The 12,932-nt window shown below is 39.8% G+C and overlaps 1 protein-coding gene across 1 annotated transcript in view; it reads right to left on the bottom strand.

Annotated features, from left to right (window-relative positions):
* The window catches only part of NCEH1 (neutral cholesterol ester hydrolase 1), a 64,642-nt gene that overhangs the window by 27,846 nt on the left and 23,864 nt on the right, over window positions 1–12,932 (bottom strand). Inside the window, exons 2-3 of the mRNA XM_077487965.1 lie at window positions 12,541–12,769; window positions 6,951–7,020 (exon numbers count right to left, since the gene is read on the bottom strand). Coding sequence (XP_077344091.1) covers window positions 6,951–7,020; window positions 12,541–12,769 — 299 coding nt within the window. The remainder of the gene's footprint in view (window positions 1–6,950; window positions 7,021–12,540; window positions 12,770–12,932) is intronic.

The following is a 12,932-nucleotide window of genomic DNA, read 5'->3' as shown; positions in this document are numbered from 1 at the left end:
AATTTTGACCATGTACAAATCATTAATAAGACCTCATCTGGAATATGCAGTTCAGTTTTGGGCACCAGTTCTCAAAAAGGATATTAAGGAACTGGAGAAGGTGTAGAGAAGGGCAACCAAACTGATAAGAGGCATGGAGGAGCTCAGCTATGAGGAGAGAGATTAGAGGAACTGAATTTATTCCCTCTTGATAAGAGGAGATTAAGGGGGGATATGATCAACATGTACAAATATATTAGGGGTCCATATAGTGAACTTGGTGTTGAGTTATTCAATTTACAGTCAACAAAGAGGACACTCTTTACATCTAGATGAAAAGAGATTTCATCTCCAAATACGGGAAGGTTTCTTCACAGTAAGAGCTGTGAAAATGTGGAATAGGCTCCCTCCAGAGGTGGTTCTGGCCAGCTCATTAGATTGCTTTAACCAGTTCCCGACCGGCGAACGACGATGTATGTCGGCAGAATGGCACGGGCAGGCAAACTGGCGTACAGGTACGTCCAGTTAAAATGGCTGCCCTGCCATTGCGCGTGCAGTGCCGGCGGCACGCACGCGTGATGGTCAGGACCCCCGTGAGTCTGGCTGCGGGTCCCGTGATCGTCTCATGGGGAGGCTGAACGGGGAGATGCCCATGTAAACAGCATCTCCCCATCCTGCCTAGCAACAAGTGACACTGATCTCTGCTCCCTGTGATTGGAGCAGAGATCAGTGTTCACTAGCACACAGCCCCGCCCCCCATAGTTAGTAACACGCCCCTAGGACACACTTAACCCCTACACTGCCAGCCCCTGGTTAACCCATTCACTGCCAGTGTCATTTACACAGGAATCAGTGCATTTGTATAGCACTGATTGCTGTATAAATGACAATGGTCCTAAAAAGGTGTCAAAAATGTCCGATGTGTCCGCCATTATGTCGCAGTCACAATAAAAAAAAAAAAAATCACTGATCGCCGCCATTACTAGTAAAAAGAAAAGTATTAAATAAAAATGCCATAAAAATATCCCCTATTTTGTAAATGTTATAAATTTTGCGCAAACCAATCAATAAATTGCTTATTGCGTTTTTTTTTTAACCTAAAATATGTAGAAGAATACGTATCGGCCTAAACTGAGGAAACAAAAATGTTTTTTTTATATATTTTTGGGGGATATTTATTATAGCAAAAAGTAAAAAATAATGCGTTTTTTTCAAAATTGTCACCTATTTTTTGTTTATAGGGCAATAAAAACTGCAGGGGTGATCAAATACCACCAAAAGAAAGCTCTATTTGTGGAAAAAAAAGGACGTAAATTTTGTTTGGGAGCCACGTCGCACGGCCACGCAATTGTCAGTTAAAGCGACGCAGTGCCAAAAATCGCAAAATGTGGTCTGGTCTTAAGCCAGCAAAATGGTTCGGTCGGAAAGTGGTTAAGAAAGGCCTGGATTATTTCCTAAATGTACATAATATAACTGGGTACTAACATTTATAGGTAAAGTTGATCCGGGGAAATCCGATTGCCTCTCGGGGATCAGGAAGGAATTTTTTCCCCTGCTTTAGCAAATTGGATCAAGCTCTGCTGTTTTTTTTTGCCTTCCTTCCCCCCGGATCAACTGTTGGTATAGAATTGGGAATATGGGATTGTATGATATTAGTTATTTATTTTTTTGTGGTTGAACTGGATGGACTTGTGTCTTTTTTTCAACCTGACTAACTATGTAACTATGTAATTATGGTAAGTCATCCAGGTCCTGAAGCTGCAAAGCAGCCCCAGACCATCACGCTACCACCACCATGTCTGACTGTTGGTATGATGTTCTTGTTATGAAATGCTGTATTCGTTTTATGCCAGATGTAACAGAACACACACCTTCCAAAAAGTAGAATGTGTGTCTCATCAGTCCACAGAATATTTGCCTAAAAGTCTGGTGGATAATCAAGAGTTTTATTTGGTAAATGTGAGATGATCCTTTGTGTTCTTTTTGGTCAGCAGTGGCTTTGGCCTTGGAACTCTCCACTGGATGCTATTTTTTGCCCAGTCTTTCTTATTGTTGAATCATGAACACTGATCGTACCTGAGGCAAGTGAGGCCTGCAGTTCTTTAGATATTGTTCTGGGTTCTTTTACAACCTCCTGGATGAGTTGTCATCATGCTCTTGGAGTAATTTTTGTAGGCCAGCCACTTCTGGGAAAGTTCACCATTGTTTAACGTTATCTCAATTTGCGGACAATGGCTCTCTCCGTGGTCACTGGAGTTTCAAAGCCTTAGAAATGGCTTTGAAACCCTTCGTAGACCGATACATGTACATTACTTTGTTTCTAATCAGTTCTCGATTTTTTTTAGATTGTGGCATGGTGTGTGGCTTTTTTTGATCTGTTAGTGTGCTTCACTTTGTAAGACAGCTTCTATTTATGCGATTTCTTGATTCAACAGGTCTGGCAGTAATCAGGCCTGGGTGTGGTAACTGAAATTTAAATTTAATTTAATTGTGGTTAATCACAGTTCATTCATGATTCAGCATGGGAGGGGGGCAATGACTTTTTCACATAGAGCCAGGCAGGTTTGAACAGCTTTTTTCCCTTAATAAATGAAATAATAGTTTAAAAACTGCATCTTGGATTTATTCTGGTTATCTTTGTGTACTGTTAAAATTTGACGATTTGAACCAGTGTTATGCCCTGTACACAAGGTCGGATTTTCCAACAGAAAATGTGCGGTCGGATCATGTTGTGGGAAAATCTGATCGTGCGTGGGCTCCATCTGACTTTTTCCGTCGGAATTTCCGACACAAAGTTTGAGAGCAGGATCTAAAATTTTCTGACAACAAAATCCGATCGATTTTGTTGTCGGAATGTCTGACCGTGTTTACAGGGCATAAGTGTTAAGAAAAATATGCAAAAAAATTTAAAAATTAGGAAGGGGACAAAAACTTTTCACACAACTAAAAAGTGTCTATGCTATTTTTAATGATTCTGGTCGATGTGTTTCCAGTTTTAAGTGGGTGGAGCCTCTCTCTCTCTCTCTCTCTCTCGTGCTGTCCTGGAAAGTTATTGCAGAAAAAAAGAAAGGAAGCCTTTGTAGCGATGTCACGTCTAGTTAAGTTATCTTCAACCAAAACACGCCTAGGAGATTCAATTTATCTAAACTTTTCATGCTTTACTAAGAGGATTAACAGAACAATTTGTTTTGTCAGCTGCAAACACATTCAATTAGGCAAGAATTTCTTAACCTCCAGCTATTCTGTATGAAATAAGTCAACATACTAGGAACAAACCAAAATTTTTTTTTTGGAAATAAATTAAAAGGCTAAACTCCATAAAGGACTATGGTTAAAATTGTTAGTTAATTTTAGAAACTATACAAATTCAATTTCAGAGAATATCCAAATCTGTGTGAAACAAGGACACCATTATACAGTGGCTTTCATTTCAAGTATTTACAGGTTTGCCTTACAGGGAATATACAGGCAAACCATGTAAAATGATCTCCATAGGTTCATAGAATGTCTCTAAAGATCTCGGGTATATGGTAGCTGACACATATACAGTGCCTTGCGAAAGTATTCGGCCCCCTTGAACTTTTCAACCTTTTGCCACATTTCAGGCTTCAAACATAAAGATATAAAATTTTAATTTTTTGTGAAGAATCACCAACAAGTGGGACACAATTGTGAAGTGGAACGAAATCTATTGGATAATTTAAACTTTTTTAGCAAATAAAAAACTGAAAAGTGGTGCGTGCAAAATTATTCGGCCCCTTTACTTTCAGTGCAGCAAACTCACTCCAGAAGTTCAGCGAGGATCTCTGAATGATCCAATGTTGTCCTAAATGACTGATGGTGATAAATAGAATCCACCTGTGTGTAATCAAGTCTCTGTATAAATGCACCTGCTCTGCGATAGTCTCAGGGTTCTGTTGAAAGCGCAGAGAGCATCATGAAGACCAAGGAACACACCAGGCAGGTCCGTAATACTGTTGTGGAGAAGTTTAAAGCCGGATTTGGATACAAAAAGATTTCCCAAGCTTTAAACATCCCAAGGAGCACTGTGCAAGCGATCATTTTGAAATGGAAGGAGTATCAGACCACTGCAAATCTACCAAGTCCTGGCAGTCCCTTTAAACTTTCAGCTCAGACAAGGAGAAGACTGATGAGAGATGCAGCCAAGAGGCCCATGATCACTCTGGATGAACTGCAGAGAACTACAGCTGAGGTGGGAGAGTCTGTCCATAGGACAACAATCAGTCGTACACTGCACAAATCTGGCCTTTATGGAAGAGTGGCAAGAAGAAAGACATTTCTCAGATATCCATAAAAAGTCTCGTCTAAAGTTTGCCACAAGCCACCTGGGAGACACACCAAACATGTGGAAGAAGGTGCTCTGGTCAGATGAAACCAAAATCGAACTTTTTGCCCACAATGCAAAACGATATGTTTGGCGTAAAAGCAACACAGCTCATCACCCTCAACACACCATCCCCACTGTCAAACATGGTGGTGGCAGCATCATGGTTTGGGCCTGCTTTTCTTCAGCAGGGACAGGGAAGATGGCTACAATTGAGGGGAAGATGGATGCAGCCAAATACAGGACCATTCTGGATGAAAACCTGTTGGAGTCTGGAAAAGACCTGAAACTGGGACGGAGATTTATCTTCCAACAAGACAATGATCCCAAACATACAGCAAAATCTACAAAGGAAATGGTTCACAAATAAACGTATCCAGGTGTTAGAATGGCCAAGTCAAAGTCCACACCTGAATCCAATCGAGAATCTGTGGAAAGAGCTGAAAACTGCTGTTCACAAACGCTCTCCATCCAACCTCACTGAGCTCGAGCTGTTTTGCAAGGAGGAATGGGCAAGAATTTCAGTCTCTCGATGTACAAAACTGATAGAGACATACCCCAAGCGACTTGCAGCTGTAATCGCAGCAAAAGGTGGCTCTACAAAGTATTAACGCAAGGGGGCCGAATAATTTTGCACGCACCACTTTTCATTTTTTTATTAGTTAAAAAAAGTTTCAAAAATCCAATAGATTTCGTTACACTTCACAATTGTGTCCCACTTGTTGGTGATTCTTCACAAAAAATAAAAATGTTATATCTTTATGTTTGAAGCCTGAAATGTGGCAAAAGGTTGAAAAGTTCAAGGGGGCCAAATACTTTCGCAAGGCACTGTACATTATACATATATATATGAATGGCATCACAATGCACCAACAAGAATACGTGTTTTTGTTAACTGCTGTAATGTTGTGCACGGCCCCACATCACACAATACAAATAAGGTCTTTCTTTAAATAATACTTCTATACAGTGTCTATATATATATATATATATATATATATATATATATATATATATATATATATATATAAAATATAATATAGTGTTTATATATAAAAAATATAATATAGTGTTTATATATATATATAAAAAATATAATATAGTGTGTGTATATATATATATATATATATATATATATATATATATATATATATATATATATATATACACACACACATACATACACACAAATATATAGACACTGTATGGAAATATTATTTAAAGAAAGACCTTATTTGTATTGTATGATGTGGGGCCGTGCACAACATTACAGCAGTTAACAAAAATACTTATTCTTGTTGGTGCATTGTAATGCCATTCATTTTTAAAGGCACCCTAATGCGCCTTGCTAATATGCGTGTGTTGCAGGATACCACGACACATGCCAATTTACTACAATCCTTCATTTTATTTCTTTTACAACTTTTATTTATTACATTCAATGCTATGTGCAGCAGTACAGCGTTGTGATAAAATAATTTTAGTGCAATGCACACCAATGCAGTGCACACACAGTAATGCAGATTGGCATTACCACAAGCCATAGGTGTGAAGCAAACGTTAGTTTTCTGTTTATAGTTTTGCTTATGTTCAATTTCCACTGTTACGTAAAAAATTATTTAAAATTTACAAATAATTGTTATTTAAATAACCAAATAATTATTTTTCTAGTTCCAGTGGGAATTTGGTAAGTTATGTTGGGCTTGTGAGTGTTAGTAATGATTTTACACTAATGTTTATTGAAAATATAAGCTTAGACCTCTCCTGCGCTACTCAGGTGAGGCCATCTCCAGCTGTCTAGTACCCACTTGCCTTGGGAATCCCTCTGAGAAAAATCTATCTACGCATGTTGTTATCCTCCCATGTTAAGTTCGCTCTGTTCAAGACAGGGACATGCCCCCCCTCTTAAATGATCTATATCTTTGGTGACCCAATGGGTCAGTTGAGGTCATGGAATCCTGTCTATTGTTTTGCTAGTGTTTTGCAAAGGTTTTAGATATCCAGGTATAATCATTCATTCTGGGCCATTCCCCTAATGGAGATATCCCTTCGACTATCTTGTCTCCCATGTCCTCCACCGGTCTTACCGAGAATGAGCACGTGAGATACTGTTCCATCTTATCATTCCATGGTTATTGAATCTTGTTTAGGTTCTTTATTACACCATTATATGTTACTGTTCATGGATTATTGTACACAGTACACTTTGTATACTCAAAAATTATTGAAAAGAAAATATAAGCTTGATGCGCAGTCTCCACTAGCAGTAGCAGCATCGGCTTATTCTACCAGTCCTGCGTTTTCTTCTACAAAAAGCTAATTGAAAAATAAAAAAGTGAAAATATTGCAAAAAAATGGTCTGGCCACCGGAGGTTAAAAGTAGAGCACATGGCCTGGCAGCAAAAGAGTTAAAGGTCTGAAATGAATGCCTTTTACTTTGCATCATTGCAGGCAGTATGTTGTTGGAGGCAAAGGCCAACTTTTGGTAAGCCATATTAGTGACCACCTCAACCAACATACACCACAAAAAACGATGCATGCGAAAAGGTGAATTATTGCAGTCACCAAATATTTGTGTTCTTATCTGGCAAACCAAATGGATTGGCTTTCCATTGTTCAGACTTACTCGATAGAAACAACAACGGCATTCACATCTTCTGAAAACCTCCGGCACAGAGTGTCATAGGACCTTGCTCCTAAAACAAGCAGAAGCAATGTAATTAGTCATACACATACAGTCCTGTAGTATTAACTCATAATGAGTCAGCCATGATGCAAGTCCCACTTCCAGACATTTAATTAGCAGGATATTGTTTTTTAACAGATAAAATAAATGTCAAGCATGGAGATATAAATGATCACAATTAGCAATTATATTCCTGGATGACTAGTCCTTCACAAAACCCATACAACCACTCTTAGTATGTGAGACAATCCCCATTGCCATCAGCAATAAGCCTCTGCATCTTGCCTGTCCCTGTATTCACAGCAATTATTGGAATTGACTTCTGCCTTCCACCACTAGGGTCCCGATTTGGATCCCAGTCAGGACACAGTCTGCATGTGATTTTATAGGTTTGTTCTGCAGTTTAAAATACGTGTTAGTAGGTTAATTGACTCCTGTCTAAACTAGCCTTTGTCTGTGTATGTAGGCATGTGAGATAAAGGACCTTAGGATTGTAAGCTCCTTGAGAGCATGGACTATTCACTGGACAGGAGGTGCATCCATTGCGCACCAAGCAAGTTGGAGGCAGGGATGATAAAGGAAGATGCACTGCTGAACCTGGAAATTATTGGGTTACTTGTCAGGCTATAGAGCAGGGGTGCCCAACCAGTGGCCCGCGGAGCCCTCTGATGTGGCCCGCGACCTCCTGCTCTGGGATGGTGGTTTGACAAGCCCAGATCGCAGGTTGCTGACTCACTATCCCAGAACATCAGTGTTATGAACGAAGCCCGAGGTAGAGAAAGCAAGAAGCTGCAAAGACGAGCCATATAGGCCGATGCTTCCTGTATAGCGCTAGCTCCTGTCACAATTGATACCAAATGCACTCTGCCTGGGACAGCAACAGCTGGGGAAAACTGAATGGAAGACGGTTATTAAAGATGTGTTTGTTACTGAAATCAGTGTATACATGGGCATATCTGTTCTTCAATGGTTACTAGGCTGCTGTTAAACTAATCCTGCACCTGCAGGTTACCTGCACTGAGCCATTAACTGTGGGTTTGGTGCGCTTTCAGTCTATACCATCAGGCTATAATAGAAGTCTATGGCAAAGTGCAGCAAACATGCAGGAAAGCCACAGGTGTGCATGGCGCATCAGTGTGAAAGCAGCCTTAGGACCTTATTGGACTCTCCATTCACCTCTATGTCCATTAACCCCTGCTTACCTTCAATCCGATATGCTAAAAAAAAAAAAATAGAAGAGGAACCGTCCCCTTCCATCAGATTGAATTGGAGGGCCCATAGAGTGGCATGGGCTGTGTCCATATCTGTTCTGCATATGCAGCATAGATACAGACCGTTCATCCGCCCATTACACTTATTTTGACCTGCGACCATTTACCAAGTCGGTTCGATGGCCCTCGCTCATCAAAAGGTTGGGCACCCCTGCTATAGAGCATCTTAGCAGTGCATAAATCCTGAAAATGAGTAAACAAAAATATAAACCTTTTGTTAGGTAAAACAGCAAACAAATGTTAAACTGGCCATACATGGAACGAAATTGGACCAGTTTAGCATGGAGTGGCTGAGATTCGATCTATGTATGGACACAGGCTGATTGTACGTAAAGCGATCCATCATTCAACTTGGGTATAACAGCCTGTCTGATTTTTTTAAATGCGATTGCTGCCAGCAGCTATAGCTGCTGGCAGTAATCATTGTGTTCTGCTGTCAGGGAAGGCTCCCCGCCAGCAAAAAAACAATAGCGTGCGGGAGGCATTCCCACATCAACACTGAGGAAAATCAAATCATCTATGGGCTACCTTAGTTCGGCTGAGCATTTAGCTGCTTTTCTGGTATTGCGCTTTACAAATTATTTAATCATAGCTTTGCCAATCTAATTAATAGTTGCACAATAAGCTCACTGTATTAACTTCAGTGATTTTAATTACAGGAAATGTTTAAATCTCATTTGATAAATTAGAATTTTAAAAAAATTCAGATTTTTTTTTCAGCATGATTTGATAGCAAAGTCAACATCAGTTGTCAGTGTGCTTATGAGAGTAATTAAATAATATGAATATCAAAAGCCAGTGTATTTATTTTATATGTATTCAAAGATTTTAAAAAATATCTACAGCTTTAGTCACATCATCTACCTGTAATGAAGTATGCACCATGTTGTGAAGGCAGCTGGATCCTGCGCTTCAGAAATGCCTGTCCTCTTCCTGCCTCTGAATTTCCGACACTGAAATGAAAGAACTGTTCTCAATGGAGGAGGGGGACGGAGGGGCAGTTTCCCTGTTGGACATCAGTTCTAACTGAAGGCGAATACTTGAAGCTGTTAACCACTGCAGCACCAATGTTCAGAGGCAAGAAGAGGATAGGCATCCCTGCAAAGATATTTCTCCAGGAACCAGCTGCCTACACAATGAGTCATACGTCATTAGAGGTAGGTGTTTTCTGACTCTGGAACTGTTGTAAAAATATTCTCTCGATTATATTATGGGTCAATCATAAAAAACAGTGCCATCCAATCCTGCTTTCTAATCCTAAAAAAAGCTTCCTACAATTGTATAGATGGCTTTGGTTTATATTCTAAATCTTTTTTACTATGCTATTTACATTCCATGCATTACCCAGTTATCTAGTTAAACATGCAGTGCATCTGGAAAGTATTCACAGCGTTTCACTTTTTCCACATTTTGTTATGTTACAGCCTTATCTTAAAATGGATTAAATTCATTATTTTCCTCAAAATTCTACAAACAATGCCCCATAATGACAACATGAAAATAAATTTGCTTGAAATCTTGGTAAATTAAATATATATATATATATATATATATATATATATATATATATATATATATATAAAATCACATGTAGTGGAGAAAATTATTATTTGATCCCCTGCAGATTTTGCAAGTTTGCCCACTTACAAAGAAGTGAAGAGTATATTTTTTATAATAAGTGTATTTTAAATAATAGAGAAATAATATCAACCAGAAATCCAGGAACAAATGTGATACAAATGTTAGAAATTCAGTTGCAGTTCAGTGAGTAAAATAAGTATTTGATCCCCAAACAAAACATGACTTAGTACTTGGTGGAGAAACCCTTGTTGGCAAGCACAGAGATAAGACATTTCTCGTAGTTGGTGACCAGGTTTGCACATATCTCAGGAGGGATTTTGAGCCACTCTTCTTTACAGATCTTCTCTAAATCCTTTTGATTTCTTGGCTGTAGCTTGGCAACTCGGAGTTTCAGCCCCCTCCAGAAATGCTCTAAAGGATTCAGGTCTGGAGACTGGTTAGGCTACTCCATAACCTTTTGCTTCTTGAGCCACTCCCTTGTTGCCTTGGCAGTATGTTTTGGGTCATTGTCGGCTGAAAAGACTGATCCATGACCCATCTTCAGTGTTCTGGCTGATGGAAGAAGGTTCTCATCCAAGATTTTAAAATACATGGTCTTATCCATTGGCCCCTCAATGTCAATGGCAAAGTCGGTCTGTACCTTTAGCAGAGAAACAGCCCCAAAGCATAATGTTTCCACCTTCATGCTTGACTGTAGGGCTGGTGTTCTTAGGGTCATAGCATTTTTCCTCCTCAAGAAGGCACAGTACAGTCATGCCAATGAAAATTTAAATGATTCAGAGAAAGATTGGGAGAAAGTGCTGTGGTCAGATGAGACCCAAATTAAGCTCTTTGGCATTAACTCGCTGTCTTTGGAGGAAGAAAAATGCTATGACCCCAAGAATACCATCCCTACAGTCAAGCACGGGGTTGGAAACATGATGCTGTTCCTCTGCTAAAGGTACAGGCTGACTTTGCCGCATTAAAGGGCCAATGGATGGGGCCATGTATTGTAAAATCTTGGATGAGAACCTTTTTCCCTCAGCCGGGACACTGAAGATGGGTAATGGATCTAGAGAAGATCTGTACAAAACAGTGGGCAAAAATCCCTCCTGAGAGGTGTGCAAACTTGGTCACTAACTACAACAAATGTCTTACCTCTGTGCTTACCAGGAAGGGTTTCTCTACCAAGTACTAAGTCATGTTTTTCTTGGGGATCAAATACTTCTTTTACTCAATGAAACGGCAACTCAATTTATAGCTTTTGTTTTAGATGTTTCTTTCTGGATTTTTGGTTAATAATCTGTTTCTATCATTTAAAATGCACCCATGATTAAAATTAGCTCCATAAGGTTGGATGGGGAGCATCGGTGCACAGCCATTTTCTGATCTCTCCAGAGACGTTCAATCAGGTTCAAATCTGGGCCCTGGCTGGGCCGCTCAAGGACATTCACAAAGTTGTCCTGTAGCCACTACTTTGTTACCTTGGCTGTGTGCTTAGAGTTGTTGTCCTGTTGGAAGATGAACCTTTGCCCCAGTCAGAGGTCCAGAGCGCTCTGAAGCAAGTTTTATCAAGGATGTCTCTGTACATTGCTGCATTCATCTTTCCCTTGATCCTGACTAGTCTCCCAGTTCCTGCCACCGACAAACATCACCACAGCATAATACTGCCTCCACCATGCTTCACTAGAGGGATGGTATTGGCCAGGTGATGAGCGGTGCCTGGTTTCCTCCAGACATGACGATTGCCATTCAGGCCGAGGAGCTCAAACTTTGCTTCATCAGACCAGAGAATTTTGTTTCCCATGATCTAGTCCTTCAGGTGCCTTTTGGCAAACTCCAGGTGCGCCATCAGGTACCTTTTAATGGAGGAGTGAGATTCCATCTGGCCACTCTATCATACAGGTCTGATTGGTAGAGTGCTTCTTCTGGAAGGTTTTCCACTCTTCACAGAGAAACGCTGTAGCTCTGTCAGAGTGACCATTGGGTTCTTGGTCATCTCCCCGACTAAGGCCTTTCTCCCCCTTGTTTCGCTCAGTTTGGCCAGACGGCCCGCTCTAGGAGGATTCCTTGTGGTTCCAAACTTCTTCCATTTATGGATGATGGGGGCCGCTGTGCTCATTGGGACCTTAAAAGCTGCAGACATTTTTCTGTACCCTTCCCCAGATCTGTGCCTTGACACAATCCTGTCTCAGAGGTCTACAGACAATTCCTTGGATTTAATGCCTTGGTTTGTGCTCTGATATGCACTGTTAACTGTGGGACCTTATATAGACAGGTGTGTGCCTTTCCAAAATAATGTCCAAACAACTGAGTTTACCACAGGTGGACTCCAATCCAGTTATAGAAACATCTCAAGGATGATCATTGGAAACAGGATGCACCCAAGCAATTGAGTATCATGGCAAAGGTTGTAAATACTTGTGTAACATGAATTTTTTATTTTTTTTAATACATTTGCAAAGGTTTCAAACAAACTTCTTTGTCATTATGGGACATTGTTTATAGAATTCTGAGAAAAATGATGAATGCAATCCATTTTGGAATAAGGCTGTAACATAACAAAATGTGGAAAAAGTCAATCTCTGTAAATACTTTCCGGATGTACTATATACTGACCTTCCTAGGTCCCATCATGCACCAAGGAGATAAATTATGTCACTTCCTTGACCTATATAAGCTCCCCAATGGTAACATACTTGCACTTCCAAGGGCCCATCCTCCGCCATGGATGTAAATAATGAGGCGTCTTAATCTCCCACCAGGTCCTGTATTTGGCTCAAAGATTCTGACCTCCACACCATCAAACATGGTATCAGTGACTTTCATATTTGAGGATGACACAGGATCCACTTGATCAAAGTAATTTGAAATGAAGTTCAAGATTCGCAAATGGTGACTGAAACCAAAATAATGTGCCAAATTGCTCTACAAAAGAAAAAAAAAAAAAGAAAAAAAACAATATAATCACGCAATATATTTAAAACTTTGCATAATGGACAGGTTTCCTCACATAACTATTTTTTGTATTTTTAATGAGATAGGGTCGTAGCTTTATTTAAAGTATAACTATAGGCAGAACCTTTTTTTT

This window comes from Lithobates pipiens, unplaced genomic scaffold (genome assembly GCF_037356315.1).
Source record: "Lithobates pipiens isolate NorthernLeopardFrog02 unplaced genomic scaffold, aLitPip1_a1.2 Scaffold_18, whole genome shotgun sequence".
Taxonomy (NCBI): Eukaryota; Metazoa; Chordata; class Amphibia; order Anura; family Ranidae; genus Lithobates; species Lithobates pipiens.
The sequence above is the reverse complement of the archived record's forward strand: the minus strand, read 5'-3'. Positions and strand labels throughout refer to the sequence as shown.